We start from the raw sequence: 26,007 nt of genomic DNA, 5'->3' as shown, positions 1-26,007 counted from the left end.
CCACGGCCCTCGAGCCGCATGCGGCCCTTTAAGCCCTCTGCTCTGGCTCCCTTGAGCTTAGACAAAAATAAGAAGGAAATAAAATAAAAGTATTTGTAGGACTATTTATATTTTCTTGCATGGTTGAAAATGTTTCGTATCTTGTATTTTGAGGTGATACTGTGACACATACATGTAAATAAAAAACAAAACGGTTTTAATTAGGTCAACAAAAATATGCTTCACATCCTGCTACGGTCCCGCGCCTTTTCTTGCAGGCAAATAACCTGACCCCCGGCTCGATGAGCAAACTATGGATAAATCAAAGAAAAGTATCGGAGAAACACAGGATTTAATCCTGCATGGACAGAGTTAAATGTTTTCAAAGCAAACGATGCTGGCTTACCGGTATGTTTGATATGTAGAGAGAAGTTGTCAAAGGTGCTGCCGCCTTTACGTATCGAGGAACAACACGGGAGAGGATGACAGCTGATGATCTTCAGTCATAATTCAATGGGGTATGTAATTTATTTCAGAAAACACTTTTTGATATATTCCATGGAAAGCTCTTAACATCCCGATAGCAATGAATATATTAAATGATTTGACAATAAATACATTAAAAAATGTATCTCTGGAAGCCAGAGCACTGTAAAAAGCACAACCAATCATCTGAGCCGGCCCGGCTAAAATAACTGGATGGCCTAATGGATGTATAATAAGAACTGGATACAGCGTGGGAGGTGGGGCCTCATTCATTCCTATGAGAGTTGCTCATTAACGCATGATGATAAAATGGCCCAACTTTTGAGAGAGCAAAACGTCACAGATTACCCAGCATGCCTGAGAAGTACCCGTATGTGCGCTCATAGCACATGCGCAACTTTAACCAAAATGCTCGTTCACATCAAGCACGTCAATTTGCGTACACGTAACAGCACCGCGCGTTCATGACATTATGGTAATGGATTGTCATTATGATGCATTTGGAGATCCAGGGTGATGCACATCGCTTTTTAAGCCAGGAATAGTGTTTGAAAAGTGCTTGAAACATCGGCAAAAGTGTTGTAAATAGGAGGAGAGTTTACCCAGAGAGCTCTGCGCTGCATATGGCTCTTCCACCCAGACTGAAGTCAGAGAACAGGCTGCTTCACAGCACTTTAGAACCCAGGAAAGCAGCTTGGATCATTTAACGAGGCGGCAGTTAGCAGCTAGCGGCTAGCTAGTAATTATGCTAATGTACACATCAATCGTTATGTACTTATATTACGCTGTAACAGGATCTTGTGATATCCAAGCAACAGAGCTTCATTTAGCATGAAATAATTATTGCACTGTATATATATACAGTGCAATAAGCTTCTTAGTGCAATAAGAAGCTACAGGGACGTTAATCTAACGTCGGTAATATTAACTTTATTTAATACAACATTTACGGTACAAGATGTAATCATACAGCCCATGTAGTATAATATTTTACTAATGATGAATTACAGCAAACATGTGTAATATATCCATTATTACAGCTCCGTGGGATGGCAGTAAGACGATATGGGTCCGTTCTTATTGTGCATCCATGGGTAAAGATAAACGCATGTAGTGCTGAACACGTAACATGAACGTGCCGTGCGGCGCGGTCCCGTGGGTTAGATGCGCGTTCATAATGCAGAGGGAAATAACTCTCAGAATAACGTTATTAGCTAATTTTTACAACTTGAGGAACTAATGTTTTTAATAAGGGCTATACAAGTGTTCATACTGGGTAGATTATTTAGTTTAAAAAAATGTATCCAACGATACAGACCACTCTTTCCCCATGTAAGTCAATGGAAAAAAGTGTTTCCGGGCCTGGCAACCAAACGGAAGTATAGACAAGTTTACGCGCCAAAACACGGGTAGCGCCATGACACTACACAAATGCACTTCATTTCCGCCGGAAGTCTTTTGCACAGCGTCTGTCGGTGTAAACCGATGTAAACAGTCAGACGGGCACTGGTGTAAACACAGCGATTTCGATGCTAACAGTGATGCTAGCTTGGGAACACGATTCTACTTCTTTGACTGGAGATGGCGTTACTCTCCCCCACCCGAATTCAGTGCAAAACTGGGAGGATAACATGACGACGTGGCCCAGCATAAAACCAAAAATAAACTGCCTTATTTAGGTCATGCCCACAGGAGCCAACAGTTGTCTGTTGTTTACATAATGCACAATTTACATGATCTCTTTATGCTGTGCAATATATCATATGTGCCTGTACTGTTTGAGTGAAAATAAAGTTTGATGTAATTTAATTTCATTATTGCACTGTTATTGCATTATTGCATTTCATATGTTCCTTAGAGTGCTACAATTTCTTTTAACACAGTTCATCATTCATATTAAGCTCATACTGTACATAAATAACACTGAATGAATTAATTGTTGAGAGGAAACTAAAGAAATGGCTTCAACAAGAAAGATCACATGTTTAATCCTAACAGGTATTACAAATTAAAATATAAAAGCAGCCCACACAATTACATCACTATGAAAATATTCATATATAATATTAAAAAATACAATGCATGCAGTATTTGTTGTGTTTATCTGTATTTAATGAACAACATGGCTGGGTGCTGGTTTGTGGTCGTAGCACTCTCTATCTAACCACTCGTTCAGGTGCTTTCTCGAGTGATTGCAACCAACTACCGCACACGTAGTTCCCGAACCACTTTTCTTCATGTTGTAATTGTTATATCCTCTTTGTCTCTGCGATATCAGTGCTTTGTCGGCACAACGGAGCTAGCTAGCAAAACAAACCCAGTCCGCCAAAACGGAAGTGCATTGCATCGAAGGGAGGAGTTCAGGATGTAGAGCGGAAACGGCTCAATAACTTGTGTATAGTAGTGCCGTTTGGCCACCACGAATATTTTCATCTGAGTCCGGCGCACTTCCTGGGGGCTTGGATGGCTTTTTTTCCGGTTGTGTATTTTCAAATTCTAGCGCACTCGAGCTGGTTTGGTTTCTCCATTCGTACCTACCCTACCAGGGACGTGCACAGGTACGGGCTAATGTTGCCCGGGCAACGGCCGAATCAACATGATAAGTAGTGATGGCGAGATGAAGCCTTATGAAGCTTTGAAGCTTTCCAGCCAATTGGTTCGCAAAAGGGTTCATCTCATGAGGCTTCATCATGGGCTTCATTTGAACACAAACCCCCTGTTGGTCAAAGCGTGTAAAACAGGCAGATTGGACATCTCAACAGTGTGCTCTATCTCATACCGAGTTCCCAATGAGTAAAGCCTTAGAATAACTCTAAACAACAAACATTAAATCATATGTTCATGTTAACAATATTGTTTTAAAGTTGATTGTGATTGAAAAGCCTAAGGAGGCAGGTAAACATTGCAAAGAGGGATTTGTATTCCTTACTAATATTCATAAACTTAACCATGTTGTAGCCTGAGAAAGGCTAAACCATATCAAAGAATACATTTATTAACTACATTATCTCATTTAGCTGTAGCTTTTATAAACACTAAAAAATACGTATTGTTCAGTCATTGAACCAGGGACCCTACGGTCGTGAGTCAACTGCTTTCCAGCTGAGCCACAGCACACACGCTGAATCTCCCTGAAAACACTGTAACATATTTATTCCCGTATTTATTCATGTTTTTATTCCTACATTTGCTTGTATCTATTTATACTTGTGACATGTTCCAACCTCTATATAAGTGAGGTTCTGAGCTCTTTTAATTCCATCGTGTCACCAGCGGGCGCGGGTACAGGAGGGGTAATATCGTTCTTATGTCACCATGGGTATTATGAGCGTTGTGGTTCAACGGTTCAACGGTTATGGCTAGAAAGGATCCGTCTAGTGTAAATATGAAGTCACGTTCTCGTTGTAACTCTCGTTGTAATCGGAGCGGCTCGGAAACACATCTACAGCAGTAACATGATGCAACATACATATTAATGCAGCAGCAATATTAATAGAGAAACTATAGGTTACTTACGTAACCCCAGTTCTCAGAGTAACATGAAGTGAGATGTCTCACTATGGGATGCGCCTCAACGCATATGCACCAGAAGCATCAATCTCATTACGCCAATCCTGATTGGCTGGTGATCTTGACGCCAACGTCAGGGAATCCACCAACCCTATAAGTAGCTTGCGCCACGACGCAGGCGTCATTCAAAATAAGCACCTCTTCTCGCTTCGCCTCAGCAAGAAGGGCCGTCAGGTGAGACATCTCACTTCATGTTACTCTGAGAACTGGGGTTACGTAAGTAACCTATAGTTCTCATTCATAACACTCCGTTCGATGTCTCACTATGGGATATTGAGACTCCCGCATTGCCAGACATGCTTATCTCGAAAATCACCAACACAAAAACAGAACTTAACAGGTAGAACCCTGTCCCAATACGGGGCCCAGCACTGCGCGGGCCACACTTGGAGCAGAAACATCTAGCCTGTAAAAGCGGACAAAAGTGAGCGGCGAGGACCAGCTCGCTGCTGCACAAATGTCTTGAATGGAAACACCCTTGAACAAAGCCCAGGATGTAGCCAATCCACGAGTAGAATGAGCGCGCAGGCCCGTTGGTGCCTGCAAACCCTGACTCGTATAAGCCAGAGCAATCGTCTCCACAATCCAGTGGGAGAGCCGTTGCCTGGTAACGGGCTTGCCCTTATGAGGGTTAGCCCAAGATACAAAGAGTTGGTCATTGCACCGAAACTCTTTCGACCTGTCCATATAAGTGCGCAAAGCACGAACCGGGCAAAGCAAATTCGGCCGCTGTTCCCCAGAGGAACCTAGCGGTGAAGGAAATGCCTCAAGGTCAATGGGAGTGCATGAGCCAACCACCTTAGGCACAAAGGCCGGGTTGGGCTTCAGCAATACTCTCGTTTGCCCCGGGGCAAACTGAGTACACGAAGGATGCACAGAGAGCGCGTGAATATCACTGACTCGTTTGGCAGATGCCAGAGCCAGTAACAACACTGTCTTCAGTGACAAGTGCTTCATGTCAGCGTCTTCCAGGGGTTCAAATGGAGCTCGAGCGAGCCCATCTAAAACCACCGTCAAGTCCCACAAGGGCACCAATGACCTGGAAACGGGGAGGAGCCGGCGAGCCCCTTTCATAAAACGGCAGACCAAGGGATGTTGACTAGCCGTCTTTCCCCCAAAGCCCACATGGCATGCGGCAATAGCAGCCAGGTACACTTTGATCGTGGAGAAAGCTCTGTGTTTATCAATCAGATCCTGTAGAAATGATAGAATCACACCGACAGGGCATTGAAAAGAGATGTGTTTCTTTTGAAGACACCACTCCTCAAACACCCTCCACTTACAGTCATAGAGAGACCTGGTGGAGGAAGCCCTTGCACTCTGAATAGTGTTTATCACTTTCTGAGGGAGCCCCACTGTACTCAGGTTATACCACTCACGGGCCAGGCCCATAGCGCCAGGTGCTCCGGGTGAGGGTGAAAAATCATTCCCCCTGCCTGAGATAGAATGTCCCTGTGTAGCGGGAGCTGCCATGGCTGTCCGCACAGCAGCTGATATATCTCCGCCAGCCAGTACATTGCAGGCCAGTGTGGAGCTATCAGGATCAGTGTGTGGCGTTGTTCTCTCACTCTGGCCAGAGTTGGAGGAATTAGAGCCAGGGGTGGGAACGCGTATAGAAGGACCGGGGGCCAAACGTGCGCGAGCGCGTCCACGCCTAACGGTGCATTTAGATCGCGCATTGAAAAGAACAGCTGACATTGAGCATTTTCTTTTGATGCGAACAGATCTACCGCGGCCCGGCCGTAACGCACCCACAGCTGACTCACAATCGTTGGATGTAGAGTCCAGTCTGCGTACAGTGGTGCACCTCTGGACAGCAGATCTGCCCCGAGGTTCATCACTCCCGGTACGTGTGTCGCTCTCAGAGAGAGGAGACGTCCGCAGCTCCATAAGATCAGTTTGCGTGCCAGCCTGTGTAACTGTAGAGAACGCAAACCCCCTTGGCGGTTTATATACGATATCGTGGTCGTGTTGTCTGTCCTCACGAGGACATGATGTCCCCTGAGAGAAGGCAGAAAGCGTCTTAGGGTGAGAAACACCGCTAAGAGCTCCAGATAATTTATGTGTGACCGTTGGAGGTCTCTGCTCCAGAGACCCCTCACAGGTCGACCTTCGTATATGCCCCCCCAGCCCGTCAGACATGCGTCCGTGGTGACCACCTTCCGCGATAAGACAGCACCCATAGGCACGCCTCGCACCAGGAAAGTCGGGTGCAGCCAGTGGCGTAGCGCCGTTACGCAGTGCACAGTGACCATCACTCTCCGCGCGCCATGACGCGTGGGGTTTAGTCTGAGGGCAGCTACCCAGCGCTGAAATTCCCTCATGTGTAAGCGGCCCAGACGTACTACTAGGATGGCTGACGCCATGAGCCCCAGTAACCGCAGACACGATCTGAAGAGAACATATTTGCGTGGCTGGAAACGAGCGAGGCAAGCCCTGAAGGCTCTCACTCTCTCCGCTGACAGGCGGGCTGTGAAGGGCACCGAGCTCAGGCGTAAGCCCAGGAAGAGCACCGACTGGGCTGGGGACAACATGCTCTTTTCTGTGTTTATTACAAAACCCAGGTCGAGCAGGTGTTTCATGAGGATATTCGTCTGCATAATAGCCTCCTGCTCCGACTGTGCCAGAAGGAGCCAGTCGTCTAAATAGGTTGCCAGGCGAATCCCCTGTTGTCTTAACGGGGCTATCGCTGCCTCCGTACATCGCACAAACACCCGTGGGCTGAGAGACAGACCGAAGGGAAGCACTCTGTACTCGTAACAGACACCCTGAAAAGCGAACCTCATATATTTCCTGTGTGGATAATATACTGGGATGTGAAAATACGCGTCTTTCAGGTCGATTGATGTGAACCAATCGTCCTGACGCACGAGACGCAGTAGGGATGTGTGAGTGAGCATCCGGAATTTGTATTTTCTGAGATACCCGTTCAGAGCCCTTAAATCTAGGATGGGGCGAATTCCATTCCCTCCCCGTTTGGGAACGAGGAAATATTTGGAATAGAAGCCGCTCTGACTCCGTTTGGAGGGTACGATGGATATGGCTTTCTTTTCTAGTAGCGAGAGAATCTCCTGCTCTAGAATGTGAGCCGACGCTCCCCGGGCATGTGATTGCACAATGCCCGAGAAGCGAGGGGGGGTGACAGCGAATTGGAGTCTGTAGCCCCGTGATATCGTTTTGAAAACCCAAGCAGAGCATGTGAGCATTTTCCACCTTTCGCTCCTCAGAGCGAGCGGGGATGTCACCATATCTCTGTTGTCTGCACCCTGTGACCGCATTGGTTGTGTTATGGCGCCCTCTAGTGTCTGAACACGGTGGCGCTCTAGGGTGACAACCTCGGTTGACACTGCGCATGCGCGCGGTGATGGTGCGTTCACAGGCCCGGCCACCGTCCGCATTCCGAGAGAGGCGTTCATAGCCACTCTCAGAAGCGGAGCAGTCGCCTGACTGTTTATTGACATTATTATTTGTCTTTTTAATATTTTCGACTGTGCCCTTGGCTTTAAGCCTGGAAGCAACAGTGGCAAACATTTTATTTTTTAGACCCTTGTGTGTGTTTGTGTGACTTGAACGACTGGCAGGAACTGCTGCCAGTGCTGTGAAGTCTGCTTCCCTCATGGCGCGAACTGGAGGATGACGTGCAGTCATCACCCGAGGCGGCGGGAAGGCGGGAGCGTGGTTGTCCCCCGGAAACACATGGGTGCTGGATACGTGTGGAACACGATCCAGGGCTGAAAGAGAACAGGAAACCTCCAGCCCTTTCCCCGAGGGGGGGAGGGAAGGCTGTCAGGCTGCCCTCTTCTTCTTCCTCGCCTGGTGACTGAAAGTCTGGGTCGGCGGTGCCTGTGTGGCTGCTGCCGGGACCGGGGACTTTCTCGGCCAATTCGTCCGCGCCTCGCGTCTCGGTGGGAGACCGGGGGCGGGCTGTGGCTTCTGCCATCTCGGGACCTTGAACAGGGCCGAGTGCGGGGTAGCCTGGGGGAAGTTCCGTCGCAGGACCGTTGGGGGCGGCGGCTGGGCTTTCCGAGGGAGGCAAAGCTGGAGAGCTTCATCCTCCTTCTTCTTGGCCTCACACCGCTGTTGCATGGAGGCAAGAGCTGAGCCGAATATGCCCTCAGGGACGATTGGCATGTCCAACACGTCCTCCTTTTCCCGGTCGGGGAGGTTTGTCAGGTTTAGCCATCTGGCTCTCTCCTGCACCACCATCATCCCCAGCGATTTTCCTGTGGCCTGTACTGCACAGCGCTGCACGCGGAGGCAAATATCCGTGATCGCCATGATCTCCTCCCACACGGCCGGTTCAGGCTTCACCGTCATGTCCGCGCACAGCTCCGCTTGGTACGCGGTTAGCATGGAGGAGACATTTAGCGCCCTGGCGGACAAAGCAGCCGCTTTGTAGGCCCGTTCAGTCATTGCGGACTGGAACCGGTCCGCCTTTGTCGGCAGTGTGGGGTTCCTGCTCGGGGCCGCCGACACCCGCGGTTGGAGGTGGGCTGCCACAAGCGGCTCCATAGGAGGCATGCGGAGTAACCCGAGCTTCTCCATGCCCTCACAGTCCAGAGAGGAGGCTCCCTGGATTGGGGCCTTGCTGCTGAAGGGGCGGTCTCTCCAGGAGACCGACACCTCATCCAGCAGCTCCGGAAATACGGGGAGAAGTTGCCTGGTCAGCCTTGCGGCTTGGGGCAAGTTCTTTCCCTCGTATCTAGACCTGGAGGGCTCTCTGGCCGCTTCAGGCCAGGGGATGTCCAGCTTAGATGCAGCGCGTTGACACACGGCCTGCAGGTCCATGCTGAGGCGGGGGAGCGGTGGCTCGTCCCCGCCCGGGGAGGTAGACATGGCCTCAGGCTTGGCAGCCTGGGCAGACGAGACGAAGATGTCATCTTCGCCTTCGTCTGAGTCGGAAAGAAGAAACTCCGAGGCGTATTCTTCTTCCTCCTCCTCATAGTCCAGCTCCAGGACATCCTCCGCGGGTGAGGCCATGGTGAGGTCCAGTTGGGAGCCCCAGCTTGACACAGCACGGGGCCCCCTTCCCGCGGCTGTCGCCGCCACCGAGTCCCAGCTTGACACAGCGCGGGACCCGGCACCCGTGGCGGTCGCCACCATGCCCTGCTCGCCGGCCGGCGAGTCTACAGGCATGGGGAGGTCTCGGACCGGCATGCTAGCTTGGCGCGCTAGACGCCGGCGGCGGCTTTTGGCGGTAAAACGGGAACAATGCCCGCACGCGCCGGGGGTGTCGATAGCCTCCTGGGCATGTTGCAGCCCGAGGCAAGACGAGCAGACCTGGTGTGAGTCAGTACTCGATATTTTTAGCCCGCAGCCGCAGAGCCGAGCCTCCGACACTCCGTCTCCTCTGGTGTGAGGGAGGGAAGAGTCCATCTTAGCTAGCCTTGGTGCGGCGTAGAAAGGACAAACGAGCAACAGGCGTGTTACCGTTTGCGGGAAAAAATCCAAAAACCTTACCGTTATCCGTTGGAAAAAAACGGCAGGGTAGATTCTGATATTAACTGGAGTGTTAATACAGTAAATTCCCGTGCGAAGCAAAAGTAGCTGGCGAGCGCCCGTCGACCGAAGGTTAGCTTCGTATATCAGTCTGTGGACCGTTAAGCTAGCTAGCTACTGATCTTTCTCGAGATGTGCTCCGAAGCGAGAAGAGGTGTTTGAATGACGCCTGCGTCGTGGCGCAAGCTACTTATAGGGTTGGTGGATTCCCTGACGTTGGCGTCAAGATCACCAGCCAATCAGGATTGGCGTAATGAGATTGATGCTTCTGGTGCATATGCGTTGAGGCGCATCCCATAGTGAGACATCGAACGGAGTGTTATGAATGAGAACATCAGACATAATAGTAAAACACTGCAAGGGAACATTTTATTGCACCAGGAGCTATCTTGGGACTTTTACTGCGACAACGTTGACATGCCTGTGAATAAAAAAATAAACCATAGTGTTGGTGATCTACAGTGTAGTCATTCTTCTTTGAACAGCAAGACCGCTAACACCCTATTTCAACAATCACACTCCCTGTCATTGACATCATTAATAGATAGTTTAGCTTCTCACCATCATTTGCTGTGGCCAACTGATGTTAACGATCGTAACTGAAAGGCTGCCTGCCAAACGTAAACATTCAGCCACGAGACATTCAGCCAAATTCTCGCGAGAGTTTTACACAAGACGGATCCTTTCTAGCCATAACCCGGGTTGCGTTCCAATAGTCCATTTAGCTAAGGAACCTTCCTAACCAAGTGAAATGACCCGGAAGTACGTCAGTGGCAGCCATGTTAAGTGCCGTTCCAATTCTCCAAATGAAAGGAAAGGAGGTCTCAAACTTCCTTTATAACCTCCTTTAGCTTAGGAACCACTGGACCTCCCTTACCGAAAGGAGAGGAGAAAATGCTTCCCCACAATGCCTTGCAGCCGCAGCATTTGCGTCACACAACAGTCGGCCGTTCACGGAAAAAAACGATTATGACGGAGAAATTATATCATGAAAGTTACGGTGCTTATTAAGCATTTTAAAACTTATGTGGTAAGTTGCCAAAGTGCTTTGTTTTGAACGTTCATCAGTATTATAATCAAAAAGAGAAATATGAACATTAGTTTTTACTGAAATGATCAAATAAAGTCAACATTTCACTGAGCTGTGTGGGGTTTGTTCAGCTTTTAAAAGATGTTTGAATGGTGATGTACACAGTGATAGGTGTTAAAGACTAACGTTTATAATAAATACATTTGTATTGATTTTAAGATATTTTCATACAATCATACATATTGGGATCATTTGTATTAATGTGGACCGGAGGGAGAGGGTGACGAGCATAAATTTCACTTTCCTTTTTTATTTCAATTCCAACTTTGGTCAGGAAGAATATGTTTCTCTGTTGTCCACGTTCATAAAGCATAAAACAACAGCATCAGAGCACGGTGGAGAGTCTCTAGATGAGTCCCTCGTTCTTATTAAACATCCATGTTGTCCGTTGTATAGAACAGTGTAGTTTCCATAGTTTCACCACAGCAGCAGACGCACACAATGACGTCCGCTGGCGCATCATAAACACGTCAGATAGTGAAAGTGCATTCGGATTCTCTAAAGTAAAGTCTCTTCTCCTAAATCCTTTTGAATTCTCCTATCCACTATCCCTTAACCCCGTGACGTTTCACTCAGAGGTCAAGGAATAGGAGATAGGGTTAGAACTTAGGAGCTGATTTTTGGATTATCGGAACGCAACCCCAGTTCAACCGATCTGAATCGCTTCCTGAAGCAGTCACGTGGTATCGACAGGCAGCGTTTGTCATCGATGACGTCACTGGCCCAAAACGATACAAGCCTCGATACAAGCTTCACAAAAAGCTTCGGGGATTACTCGACGAAGCCTCGGCGCAATACGTAACATCATTAATGATAAGCCCACAATTAGTATTGTAGCATCTCGCTGCGGCAAACACACTTTGTCAGCGCTGTCATCTACCGGTGCGTTAACTCAGTGTCGGATTTTGGAAACTTGATTTTGAGTTATGTCATCATGGCAGTTAGGGTATAAGGGACAAACCAGGGGACTTTACTTCCTCTTGATACCGTCGGTGATTTACAAAAAACACCTAAATATAGCCTACTTGTTGTTATTGTGCTTCTGTCTTTCTGTGTCTTTTCATCTGTGAACTCCCTCAACGGGGCCGGTCGCTCTCTGCCTCTCACCAACACACTCTCACTCCATAATCGTCCAGGAGTGACGTTTGGTCAGGGTCCCGTGGCGTGCAGTTGTGACGCTCCTAGGCTCCTTCGGCTTCATAAAGGGACGCAAATAGCTTTCAACTGATTGCAATGTATTCCAATCTGCTGCGGGATTTGACGCGTGGAAGCACGGCATTCGTTTGTGTCGGCTGCCCTTAAAGGCAATGTGAGCGTCCATTCCCATTGGATAACGGAGAATTGTACACCCGGAAGTAAGTATTCCCCTTACTGTCGATTGATTTTACAGTGATATCTGCACTACTCATCGACTACAAAACACCAGATTATCCTTGTTAATTACATAACATTGATTGGTTTAAATTGTGTGCAATGCTTTTCTATTTTTCCCCTTCGATTCGGAGAAACAAATATTTTTTCGGAGTAAAGGATGGCAGAAGACACTACACTACCCGGAATCCCCAGCTATCGTTTAGGACTATACCATCTGCTCTGTTTGACAAACCCCATTCATTCCAATGGCTGGTGTCTATGTCACGTGATCTTCAAATTTCTACCTGCAGAAAAAAAAAACATGGCCAAACTTTGTTTTATTCTCTGTGGAAAACGCCTATTTTAAAGTTAGTTTGGCCATTAAAATGCGTTTCGATGTCATTTGATGCGAGAAATATGAGTTGTTATTTCAGATTATGTGTGCAGTGGATGTACATGATCTTTAGTTTGCTCGTTATTACGAAGATTACTTCAGGAAATTGCGTCCATAGAACGTTTTCATTGTTACCAAGGTGGTTGCTAGGGACGCTGCTATCGATATTATTTCTGTTATGTTGTGTAACTGTTTAATGGTGTTATCTTTATTGCTACCCCTTTCCCCGTCAATGTATAGTGTTAGTCCACAGCGCAAACTTATTAGTTTAACAAAATCTGCATCTAAAGATACGTTATTTTCCCCTGTGCAATTCCATTCTCACATCTCACATCACATCGTCATTAACAAATACCGGAAACAGACCGAAAACATTTAAAAAAAATAAAATAATACTTTATTCCGAGTGTGCTTGCTTTTCTCTTTGAAAGTCATCACATAACGGCATTGTAATATACGGTTCGGCTGCATTAAATATTACATATCTGCCGTAGTTCTCTATTTATAGAGCCCTGATGAGAAGACTTCTAGACAAACATGAGGAACTGCCGCCAACACTGAAAACGTGACGTGGATCATAAATATATCAGCAATTAAACAACATCTTACATTTCTTTTCACACAATACGTCTCCTCGCAGGATCAACACTAATTCGGCTGACTTTTATATTTGATCCAATTGGTAGATCGGCTGTATTTACACCATAAAGGTGCACTGCTGATATAAAGGGACACCTGGTGGTTAAAGCATGTTATTGAATTTCATTATTTTTATTATTAGATATTAATAGGATCCCTATAAAGTATATTCCTTACTTTTTATTCTCTAATAGTTAATTAAAGACTGTATATAATGACTATTTTGCACATCCCTTTCAAGATTTTCTAAGGTTTATTGACATATATACACAAACGGTGTAGTTATGCAATGAATGAAAAACTTGGGTCGCAGGTTCCTCAATAGTGCATTACAAGACATTTATCAATATTTGTGCATACCTCCAGCAATGTTAACTATGTTGAAGCACTTATTTTAACTGATATTATACATATGTATTATACTCTTAGAGGATGTATATAGATATTTCATCTCCGGCCTTGTCAGGTATTGAACAATCAATAAATAAAGAACACAGAATTATTAAATATAAAACACAGAATTTGTGTGATTATACTAAATGATTTACAAATAAACACCACTGCATATTTACCACTGTTACACATGCTGATGTAACGCAAATGTTTCCAACTTGGGATCAATAAAGTATATCTTATCTTAAGATGATCGATGGCTACTGCCATATTTGCAAAATTTGCCTCTGAACCTTGACAAGTACATGTTGCAGGCTTATCAATTAATATAATGTAATGTAATGTAATGTTATCAATTAACAACAGGAGGGGTCACAAACATAAGACCAGCTGTTAAATAAAGCTCTTCTGACATAGCTGGCATGTGGGTATATATATTAATGCTGCCCATTATGGGCACAAGCAATTTTCACCCATTTATTAATATGTTTTAAATTTGAGGGTTTCCTATCCCCTAAACCTCCAGGGATGTACACAGTTTAATACTGGCAAGTTCTTATTATGGGAAATTGTTGGAGATTTGGAGGATGTTGCAAACCAACCTCGTCTCCGCGTGTCGTTTGACAAGCTAGGTGAATTCGGGAAAAGGGATTAAGAAACACCAGAATGCAAGTGAAACAATAATCCGGCTTTAATGATACAAGGCAACGATACAAAATACAAATACAAAGAAATCACGAAGCACTCTGCAGAGTACTCCGGGCTCAGGTTCTACCCCCAGTGTGAGACAGGTCTCAGGAACGGCTGGTGAAAAACAAGAGCGCGAACCAAAGGAAAACACAGGCTTTCATACTAAAACACAGGAGGAGGTGTGTACGTGCATTCCCCCAGAGGTCATCTTATTGGCAGAGATCAACACATGGCCTGTCGCACCCAATCAGTGCGACACAGCAGCTTTTAGCCAGCACACACACATCTCCTTTATGGCCCTGTGTCCCTGAGTCCATCTTCCCGCCTCCTGACTGCCACACACAAGTTAAAAGTATGTTTTAAGATATAGTTGTTATAGTTGGCTAAATATACGTAATACATGTTAATTACTTTCATATCAATAACAACGAGGAACACATTACCTATGCTCTTAAGCAGTATTAGAGATGCTTTTCAAATAGTCAAACTTCTCAGGCTTACCTATGGCTCTTCCATTTGTTTGAGCTATTGTTCACATCTTTACTTCAAATAAAAGGTTTCACATTGTATATTTCCAGCTTCCTTTACACATACTGCTATTATTAACACAAAGTAACTAACCACACACCTCTATTGAAAACAAGTCGATTCCCCTGACAATTGACATGCTGAAACTCCTGGAATGTGCTACCCTCCTCCAGCTCTCTCGTCCCTATCATAAAACTGCTTCCATTTCATATAGAGTAATAAAAGATGTTTAAGCTAATTTCTCCACAATGTTTGTAGCCATTTAGTACCCACACATGAAAGAATAAGAACAGAGGTATAGTTGACCAGTAATCATGTAGCATTTATATTTACTTCAATGAAAACACATACACATCTGCTACAAGATTGTGCCACGCACCCATCCTTCTTTTACGAGGGAAGCATTCCAGCGTCTGGCACTATTCCCAAATATGGAGATCTCCTGCTCCCATCCTTCTCTAAACACACAGAATTCACCTCAATATATTGGGAGAGGAAAAGATACTTTGTCCCTTCAAATTTAACACACATGAACATATATAAGGTGACACCAAAATGAATATACCAGATTTTACTTTCCTGTCATACCCCGTTACTTTAATACTTCAAATAATTCAAATAATCCTTCAAAATACGTAAACGTCTTTTCAAACTACAACTCCCAGTAGAGACGTGCCATAGATAGAGAACATGTTGCGAAACACAATAGCCAGCATGTGTAGTTCTGGGGACGGGGTGGGGGAGGGGGGGGAACGCGGTGGACCCATTCAAATCCAGTTTTGGACAGTCTGCCGTGGTTCCATCCCATTTCAAGCAGGTAGCACAATCTACCTGCATTGCATTACTCTAAACGTGTAATAACGTGCTTTAACCAGTAGGTGGTTTGGGTTAAAAAGCTGTCAAGTTTACAGTGTTAACAATATAAAATATACTGCTGTTTCTGGTTTAGTTTATGACGGATATATTTAGTTATTGTTTTGATATTTTTAACACAAAAGCGATGGAAAAAACCCACAGCAACACAGAAAAGATGGTCTTAACATGACCCAGCGGTCTAGTAGTTAATAAAAAACAATAATATCAAAACAAAATATTACTACTAACTTTATTGTGAAATTCAAACTGAACGGTAAAAGAATAGTTTCCGGCCTATTCTGAGCCCGATCTCTGTAGATAAATAAAAATAAAGAACGACAGATGTGTAATATATTTAATGCAGCCAAACCATTTATTACAATGCATTCATGTGATAACTTTCAAAGAGTAAAGCAAGCACTGCTGAATAAAGTATGATTTTATCTTTTACGGAAAAAAAATGTTCATATGGAATGCAGTTGGAGGTCAACCAATCACAGAGCTTGAGAACTAATCAAGGGGTTTGTCAAACAGAGCAGATGGTGTAGCCCTAATAGATAGCTGGGGATTCTGGGTAGTGTAGTGTCTTTTGCCATCCTTTAATCCGAAAAAAATATTTTTTTCTCCGAATCGAAGGGGAAAAATACAAAAGCATTGCACACTTCCAGGTTAAAGACACCTGTGAATAAATGTGTAGAAAAATGATGAATACACTAGATTTTCAAAAAAATATACAGAAATATACACTACAGTGACATCGGGCGTCGTTTTTGTAAGAAATGTTCACTTCCGCATAAAAAAGCCTCGGCACGTGACCTCCCGCGTGTGACGTAACACGGGGGACACAAGGGAGAGAGCGGCCGGTGTAACGTATTAATAAACATGGCTCCCAATGCTAGTTTCGACACAGAAGAAGTTGAACATGAATATTTGAATGCATATGACGGACCACAACCTTATAATTATGAGCCTGCTAGGCGTCCAAGAGACCAGGAGCAGCCAAGGATTAGAAGAAATAACGGCCATCGGAGAGAAATTGAGCTGTGGTGTGAGGAGAACCAGTGGAGATCTGGGCAGCTATCTTGGTGAGTGACCGGCGTTAGCTACAGAATGTTAGCTAACGTCACATCACAACATTGTGAAGTTAGCTATCATATATCAGGCTATAACTAAAGTAGTATTGATAATATAGTAACGTTACTGGCAGGACTGTTGATACTGATCCATAACAGAAACTAATGCGCAAGTATCAGCCGTATCTCGCGTTACCTAATGCAACTCCATACTACGGTGCTGTGTACCGGAGGAGAGACGCGAGATACGGCTGATACTTGACGATCTGGCGGAGAAAGGTTGTGGAGCCTCCGTTGATATGCCGTTGTAAATGGCTTGATGGAAAGCAGGTGTGTCGTCGGGGAGGGTGCACAGCTGATTGCAGCAGGTGAGTGGAGGTTGAGCCGGGAGCCAGGAGTGACAGCCACCACGCTACACAAACAGGGGGAAACAAACCAACAAACACAAAGGAGACGGCTGGAGCAGTACAGCCACCACAGCGTTACCTAATGCAATGTCTTACGGTGCCGTGTACCGGAGGGGAGAGAGAGCAGCGAAGGGGGGGAGAGAGAAGTAATACGGTTTCCTGATAAAGCTGTGGAGAGTATGTGCTGCAGGGAGGTGGATGCACAACGCACCCAGGAACGAACGCTAGCTCAGGTCCTTTTTACTGTGGACTCGATGTCCTGACAGGCTGGTATTTGTGCAACCTGCAAAAACACAATACTGCACCATGATTACAAATGGTGAAATACAATTTAAAACTACCGAAAAATACCAGCTCCTTAAAACACAACCGCTCTACTCAACGCAACTCTACTATACCCGCGGTCAGAGAGCGGAGATGTGTCCCCTGCGTGATGTAATATGACGCGTTTGACGTATGACCTTAAAAAAAAGCCGTTTTTAAGAGCAGAACTCAAAATTGCTCCTTTTTAATTGTAATTTTCAAGCAAGTTTAAGCATAAATGTAGAATAAATAAAAACCTGCAAGATGCTCTTTAAGGGCAGCCGACACAAACGAATGCCGTGCTTCCATGAGCGTCAAATCCCGCAGCAGATGGGAATACATTGCAATCAGTTGAAAGCTATTTGCGTCCCTTTATGAAGCTGAAGGAGCCTAGGAGCGTCACAACTGCACGCCACGGGACCCTGACCAAACGTCGCTCCTTGACGATTATGGACTGAGAGTGTGTTGCTCTCACGGGTGAACAGTTCAATGACCCGCTTCACTGTAGGATTTCTGCCATGTCTCTACCACTTTAGTTTGACCATCTCTGTTATTAAGTTATGGAATACTAAATAAATAAGTAATTAGATACCTTACCGTTACTGTGCTCATAAATAATGATAAGAATAAGAATAATGCGTATTGAACTGGTTTAATTAATTAGTGAGTTTATTTAAGCTAATTAGTTAGAAGCCCTATTTTATCAGAATGTCTGCAGTTACAAAGTTCAAAATACATTAAAACAGGATTGTCCCCATTTTGTCTTTAATAGTTACTAACATTAGATATTTTAATGAGATATGGACCGCAAAACAAAAAATGTCCCTGGTTTTCATTTTTTAAATCAAGTCACCGAATACAAGTAATAATAATAATAATACATTTATTTTGGTGGGGCGCCTTTCATAACACCCATGGACACCTTACAGGGCATAGGGGCAATATAGGGAACAATTAAAACAGTGGATTTAGTGAAGTATCAGCCGGGGTAAGACAAGACAAACAACAGGAAATGTACTCCAGAAGGACACAAAAGGACACAGGGTACAGATTATAAAGAAAATGCCAGTTTGAACAGGTGGGTTTTGAGTTGGGTTTTGAATGTTGTTATGGAATCAGACTGTCGGATGTGTAGTGGCAGGGAGTTCCAGAGTCTGGGAGCCGAGCAGCTGAAAGCTCGAGCACCCATGGTTTTGAGGCGATAGCTTGGGATGGTGAGAAGTCCTACGGACGAAGAGCGCGGGAGGGGGTGTACTCCTGAAGGAGGTCGGTGATGTAGATGGGGGATATGGAGGTTATGGAGAGCTTTGTATATGAGTAGAATGTTTTTGTAGTCAATACGGTAGCGTACAGGAAGCCAGTGTAGCTGAGTGAGAATGGGGGTGATGTGGTCGGATGAGTTGGTGCGGGTGATGATCCGGGCAGCAGAGTTCTGGATTACTTGCAGTCTATTGAGGAGCTTGATGGGAAGGCCAGTCAGAAGTGCATTGCAGTAATCAATCTGGGATGTGACGAATGAGTGGACCAGGATTTCAGTGCTGGGTTGGGACAGAGATGAGCGGAGTGGAGATGTTCCGAAGATGAAAGAAGGCGGTGCGGGTGATGTTTTTTATGTGTGGTGCGAATGAGAGGGAGCCGTCCAGAAGTAGTCGCCTTAGCTTATTTTGTTATGAGATGTGAATGACTGTTCAATTTAGTTGATGTAATAATTAGGGCCGGGACTCGATTAAAAAAATTAATCTAATTAATTAGAGGCTTTGTAATTAATTAATCGAAATTAATCGCATTTTTAATCACATATAAATATTTGACCTGAGAACAGTGAGAAGCAATTTTTTTCACATGGATTTTAGTATACCATTGAATAATGACTGAATACATAAGCTTAAGCAACAAAGCATTGTTTATTTTTTTCAAGGTGTTACTTAACCAAGACCAACAGAAAAGTGCAATTTTTGCCATAAAGTGTAGCAATAGCATATTTAGGAATATAGTACATTTCAGAGATTCAAGTAGCCTATAGGTAGGTAGACCTTCTGTAAACTATAACACTTTGTTTTTTAAGTAAAACACAATACTTTCAATTACATTCAGAACATTGGAAACCCTGACTATTAGAAAACATCTCTCTGTTGCTTCAGAGGCCATAACAGACTTTGTTGATTTACCAACAGTTGATTTAAAAAATCTAATCAATTTCAGTCCAACTCTCTCAATAACCTTGGCCAAAACAATAAACAGTTCAACATAAAGTGCCAGTTGCACCAACAACGTAATAAATAGTTCAACATAAAGTGTACCATTTAAAATAAAATAAAAAAGTGCCAGTGATTGACCTCAATCCCTCCTATTCTTCCAATATCCTGATGAAAAATAAAATCTCTCTGTTGCATAGGCCACTGTTTGATCAACGCGAATTGGGTGTGGGTCCTTGTACTCCGAGTCGGGCTAACGTCCACGCTAGCTTCCACGCTAGCTGCTATATGTTTTGCATTGAGGTGATACTTGAAGCTTGATGTGCTGCGGTGATATGCGAATTCCTTTTTGCATAATTTGCAAACAACCGTGCTCTTATTGACGCTTCCATCCGTCCGTTTTTTAAAACAAAATGTCCCATCCACGGGGCCAACCAAAGCGGTCTCATCAGCTTCTTCGTTCATGTTTGACTATTGTTCACTGTGGGTTGTTGTTGTCTGAAGTCATGAACGTTAGTTGGTGCTCCAGTATAATCGGTACCCCTGAAACTCATCCAGTGAGAAACGTTCCGCGGTGCAAAAATAAGTTCGATTAAAATGCGTACATTTTTTTAACGCGTTAATTTTTGTGTAATTAATTCATCTTAATTAATTAAAGTCCCGGCCCTAGTAATAATCGTTTGGTTTCTTTTACATTTAAAAACAAGTTACAATTTTCAAAAGGTCTTATGTTATTTTTCGGGGGGAAGGCCCTTTTTCCAGTTTAGAGCAATAGCCCCCCCAAATGTCTGTGCACGTCCCTGTACCCTACCTTTAACTCTTTTTAGGGTGCAGCTATGTTTTATTTATTTCAAAGTGGGCCCATTTTAATTATATTTGTTTTCCTTCAAATGTGCAGAGGACTCCCCAAGTGCTGTGTTTAATTCATTTTAAAGTAGGCCTGTGTATTTAATTTTAATTAGGAGTTCTTTGTTTCTTATTAGAGGTTAACAGTTTTATATAATGTAATAAATAGCCTAATAAATGCAAAAAAAAAGTAGTTTTTGTCTGATATAACAATAAATACAACTTTATAAGCTATCAAGCTATGAAATATGTTTTGCGGCTCCAGACAAAACAATGTTGGGGAAAAAGGAGCAAAATGGCTCTTTTGGTGAAAAAGGTTGCAGACCCCTGTGCTAACGTGACGGCCGTCTTGGTGTGTGGTGCGAGACAGGAGATGTAGTTCATTGAGCGGTTTCACACAAAAAAAAGTGTTACTTCACAGTTTTACGACACATTTTTTTTTTGTTTACTTGTAAAATTATCTTTTAAATTGACAAACATCATATGTGTAATTCGTGGCACAATTCAAACGGGATCGAAAGATAATCTTTCTCTCTCCATTGACTTCAATACATAATTTTTCCGAAATAAGGTCCCATGGAGGTCCCCCGGAAAGGGAGGGACTGCGCCTCGCTATTGCTTTCAACCCACCAGCTTTTATGGAGAAAATAAGTTATATAATTATTAAACAGGCCAGAGGCATGTTTCTCACTATTTCATGCATAGAAACAACAGGCTGTGTGATGAATCAGCTGTTTATTTCATATGAGTTTCATTGTGGCAGCGTCCATCACTGATCTCCCTGGTTGCAATACACAAAGACAGCTAACTGTAAGCTTGTCACTCAGAGGGGGGTGGGGGCCATGGCTATTTAAAAAAAAAAAATCCTAAGGGAGGGCATGTACGTAGACATGTTCTGCTTCTCCACCTCTGTTCCTTACTTCTTACTTGCTACCCTTTTCCCTCAACCTATCCTAAGGGAGTGCATGTGATCCAGACCACCCGGGTAACGAGCACTTTGTACGGCTGCGCTCAGGCAGGCGCTTCCGTACCATGTCTTCCCGGACAAACAGACTCAAGTTCAGTTTTTTTCCCAGGGCCATATGTGCACTAAACGCTGCTAATATTTTAATTATATAAGCCTTCCGTGCAATACGAGGGGAATCGTGCAATTTAATTTATTATTTATTTATTTATGTACATATTCCCTATCATCATGTCTATTTTAAATCCCATTTACTGTATTGTTTTTATAGTGTCTTGTTTTTATATTGTCTTATTGTATTTATATTGTCTTGTTGTTGCACGTTGGCACCTTGAGTTTATTGTAATTTCGTTGTACCTGTACAATGACAAAATTAAAGATCTATCGATCTATCTACCTATCTATGTACGTAGGCACGTTGTGCCTCTTTCCTCTGGAAGTTTTTCCTTGTACGATGTGAGGGTCTAAGGACAGAGGGTGTCGTATTGTCATACTGATATTCTGTACAAACTCTGAAGTCCACTGAGACAAATGTGACATTTGTGACAATGGGCTATATAAATTAACATTGATTGATTGATTAATTAATGGATGTGTTCAAGGACACTGGTCATCATAGATATTAAGATGACATGAGAGAAGACAGACGATACTCACTGATCTCTGGTCAGGTTCAGGGGACGAGCCCTTATCTGCAATTCTTCTCCTATAACAAATAAAGGCCAGACACTTGAAGGGGGTCCACATCACATAATTCACCACACTAAACATTTTGAGTAAAGCCATTAGTCCAAATATAATCACGGTAGAGTGTGAAATCAGGTAAGGTCCTTATTGAGAGGGTTTTGGTTACATACTGTGACTGTAACCTCTGCATGAATAATGCTGACATCTGCAGTTCTTTTACAATAATAATAATAAATGCTATTTGTATAGCGCTTTTCCTGGTGCTCAAAGCGCTCATTATTCTTCTTATAAGTCTTTTATTTTTACCTCCTCTTCTTGACATTTCCGAAATACACCAGTAACATTGAGATAAAATATGATGTTTGTTATTAAAAGTTCATCATGTGGAATCAGCAGTTTTTGGGAAGTGACCCTACCTCCTGGCCAACAAGGCGCTCATCTCCTCCATGAGCCCGCCTCCTCCAGACAGAGGGCCGTTGCCTCTGACTTCAGATTTGGCCCCTGCGGGCCCTCCAGCCCCCGACATGGCTGCGGCCAAAGAAGTGCCTGCATCATCACTCTAAAGGGTACAAACACACACAAAAAGTTCTTTACAGAGGGAAGTATCAGCCCCGATGGCCTTGTTATGTTTATTTTATATCAGAAAAGTAAAAAATAATGAAAAATGTATGGTTGATTTCAGTTTTTGTTGACAGAACTGCATGCAAAGTCCTCTGAGATGAGATGCGACAGAAGTTGATGCTGTGTGCATGAAGATGAAGTGTGTGTATCTGAGCTGCAGAAGACACACAGACATGATGTATGTCTAGCTGCTCGCCTGAACACTCATCATGTGACGTTTGCAGAGCTGTGAGAGTGGGAACAAGCAGCCAATCAGAGCTCACCCTCTGCACTTTGCGCAGCTTGGCTCCAGCGAGGGCGGCGGCCAGGCCTGAGATGGGACGCTCCTCTGCAGGAGAGAACAGGCCGGGGGGGAGGGGGGGGGGCGGCGGAGGCAGCGGGAGTCCGGGAGGAGGAGGTGGACCTGGTGGTGGAAAAGGGGTCCCTGGAGTTAATGTAGAGGGCAGTTGAGGCGGTGGGGGTGGGGGTGGGGGAAGGTGGCCGGCTGGGGTGGAGGGGCTGGAGGTCACAGCAGAGCCGGGAGGCAGGGGTGGAGGTGGTGGAGGGGTGGGGGCGATCCACTCTGGGGTCTGTACCTCATCTGTAGGGGAGGGGGTGGGAGATGATAGAGGAATGGAAGTGAAGTTCAAACTGTCACTCATCAGGTAAGCATCACCCCCCAATCAAATACGCTCTAAAAAAAAAACTATTTTAATATTAGTGTAATATTAGTGTGATGTAGGCTGAGCTACAGTGTTCTGGTGGAACCTGCAGAGTCATGTTTTAATAAACATGTAACACACATGAGGTATGACAGCGTGCCACTTCTGCTAAACATGCAGCAGAGAACTTGTGAGCGGCTTTATACTTATTAATGATAGGAAACATCACAAATGGTTATTGTATTAAAAACATTTTTGACAAGATATATCATTATAATAAGTGTCTATCTTTAGAGGGTATACATTTGAATAAATTGAGCACAGACATAGTCAACACTTTTTAGTGCAATTACACACGCACTCACGCACAATAGCCGAAAGGCAATCAACAGGAAGTTGGGCAATAGTTGTGTTTGACTCAATATCATCTGCCTACATATAGCAGTCCTCATTAATAAAGTTGATAACATCTATAATCTGAAAAAAGTGAGCTTGTCCATGCTAAACTAAACAAGCAGATATACTTAATTATGATCAGGAATAATAATTAGGCTGCTCCCAATTCCCATGATCAAGTATTTATGGCGACATGGGCCAGCAGTTTAGTCACTATGCCGACCTCAGAGGTCATAGGTCTTCAGAATGCCTCCTGAGTTATTTCGAGAAATGGCTCTGGAGCTGTTACTGATGTGTTTCCATACTGGCCCCTGCAGAGGGAGGCTCCTGCTGGGGCCCCACATTAGGAGAAGGATGATGTGTACTACACACAGGCCATGCACACACACATGCTGCTGTTAACACCCCCCCCCCCCCGCTGTTAGTGTGTCAGTAGGACAGCAGTGAGGAACTATGGAAGAGAGGTTGTGAGAGAGAGAGCAGGATGTAGATTGGAGGCCTTACCCTGGGGCTGACAGGACGAGCCCCCTCCCTCTGTGGAGATATTTGACTCCCCTGGCCCAGACAGGCCCATGCCCTCTGGGGGGGAGCAGAGCTCAGCAGAGGTGGCGGCGGCTGCAGCAGGGGGTGCTGTGGAGGGAGAGGGCACACCAGGAGCCTGGGATGAGGATGGGGGAGACAAGACGAAGGGGGAGGGGAGAGGGGGCGGGGTAGGTGGTGGAGGCGGGGTGGGGCAGGCGATGCCGGTAGAGGTGTGGCTGTGTTGGATAGACACTGGAGAAGGTGCAGGGAACATGGGCGGGCCGTTGGGGGCCGGTGAGGGGGGCTTCTGGGTGAGAGGGGAGGGGGCAGCGATCAGGACTATTGGTCTTAGGCCTGCAGCCTTCCCTGGGGGGCTGCTTGTCATAACAGGGGGCGAGGGGGGCAGTGGAGTGAAGTTGCATGCTGACCACACCACAGACTTGAGCGGGGGGGTGGGTGAGGGGGCAGGAAGAAGCGCTTGCTGTCGCCTTGGCACCGTGGTGTAGTGAGGCAGGACCGGGTGGAAGGCAGAACCCAACGAGGTGGCGAACCGGGAGGCTGAATGCCTTAAGGGTGGGGTGGGGGGGGTGGTGGTGGAGCAGGGCAAGTGTGACCCAGAGGCCGGGTAGGAGGGTGAGGGAGGGGATACGGGCGTGGAGGACGTCCTGCTGTATTCCTGAGGTGTCGGGGTGTACAGGGTGCTTTCGAAGGCTAAACGTACAAAGAGAAAAACCAAGGTGAAGGATGAGAAAGGACAGAAGGGAAGGAAAGAAGGAAGGAAGGAAGTAGCCGTCATGCAGACAGGAGGAGAAGACGGCAGGTCAGGGAAGGGAAAAAGGAGGGAGAGAGGAAAAAAGAGAAGGGGGAGATGAAGCAGGAAGAACGGTTTAATCCAGGTTGTGTATGTTAGTGGACAGGTGTTAGCACCGTGAACACACACACAAGCCTTTGTTTTGGGTAGCAAAGGAAGAAAGTGAAAAAACACACAGACACACAAACACACACACACTTTTTCTAATTATTCCCTTTTTTTAATGGTCTTTATGTTAGTTGTAATGTGGTTTTCCTTTAATATCACAGTGGGGTCTTCGTAGTATTTGATGGTGAGTCTTTTTAACCCTTCCTCTGTTATATATTACCCGGCCCTCTACTGGACTCTATGGGTACTACTCTCTATCATGCTATTCACCTACTGAGTTGCATAAACGTAGCCGGCCAATCGGGGCGAGCCTACCTGAATGCACTCGCAGGCCCACAGTATATAAGGCAGCTACGCTTCCCAGCCGTCATCCTTTTTCTCTTGTTGCGAGCAGCAACAACTGAAGCTAAACGAAAGAAGATAGATAGAAGAAAGGGAAAGAATATGGACTTGAACATTGGCCTTGCCCTACATGCCCGGGCTTAATTGCGGGCGCTGATCCCCACTGCTTCTGCTTCGAGTGTTTGGGGCCTGACCACGCAGTGGAGAGCAGCAAACATTCTCTGTCCTGCAGTGCCTGTCGTGCGCTCCCACGGCTCAGATGCCAACATCGCCAGGAACACTTCCAGGCGCATTATGTCTTGCCGGACTAGGCGCAGGAACAGGAGGAGCTCGAGGTGGTCGAAAAGGAGGACCAGGAAGTGGCCGAGGAGGTGCCGTTCGTGTTCGCCATTCCGACGGGCCGGGCGGCGCCGTTGGTAGAGGAAAAGGAAAACGAGGACTTCTCGTCCGTCTTCTGAGCCCGGCATCCACGAGGGTCCACTGCGCAGATCTGCCCGTAAGGATTTCCCGCTGGTGATGGCCATGGCGGCGGAGCGTGTGGGTCTACTGCTCCCCCCTCCATTACCACCCAAACCGGTGAGCCGCCTCCGTCAGGGGTTTTATGGCCCGGTTCAG

At 45.4% G+C, this 26,007-nt stretch overlaps 1 protein-coding gene across 4 annotated transcripts in view; it reads right to left on the bottom strand.

Annotated features, from left to right (window-relative positions):
- Positions 1 to 26,007, bottom strand: part of enah (ENAH actin regulator) — a 229,006-nt gene that overhangs the window by 30,267 nt on the left and 172,732 nt on the right. For 2 of the 4 annotated variants that reach the window (XM_079642349.1, XM_079642348.1), the window contains exons 6-9: positions 24,114 to 24,842; positions 22,836 to 23,152; positions 22,368 to 22,510; positions 21,922 to 21,970 (exon numbers count right to left, since the gene is read on the bottom strand). In XM_079642349.1, coding sequence (XP_079498475.1) covers positions 21,922 to 21,970; positions 22,368 to 22,510; positions 22,836 to 23,152; positions 24,114 to 24,842 — 1,238 coding nt within the window. The remainder of the gene's footprint in view (positions 1 to 21,921; positions 21,971 to 22,367; positions 22,511 to 22,835; positions 23,153 to 24,113; positions 24,843 to 26,007) is intronic. The other 2 variants (XM_079642350.1, XM_079642351.1) reach the window with 2 other exon arrangements.

The sequence above is a fragment of the Notothenia rossii genome (genome assembly GCF_949606895.1).
Source record: "Notothenia rossii genome assembly, chromosome: 8".
Taxonomy (NCBI): Eukaryota; Metazoa; Chordata; class Actinopteri; order Perciformes; family Nototheniidae; genus Notothenia; species Notothenia rossii.
This window is presented reverse-complemented; position numbering and strand designations above follow the sequence as displayed.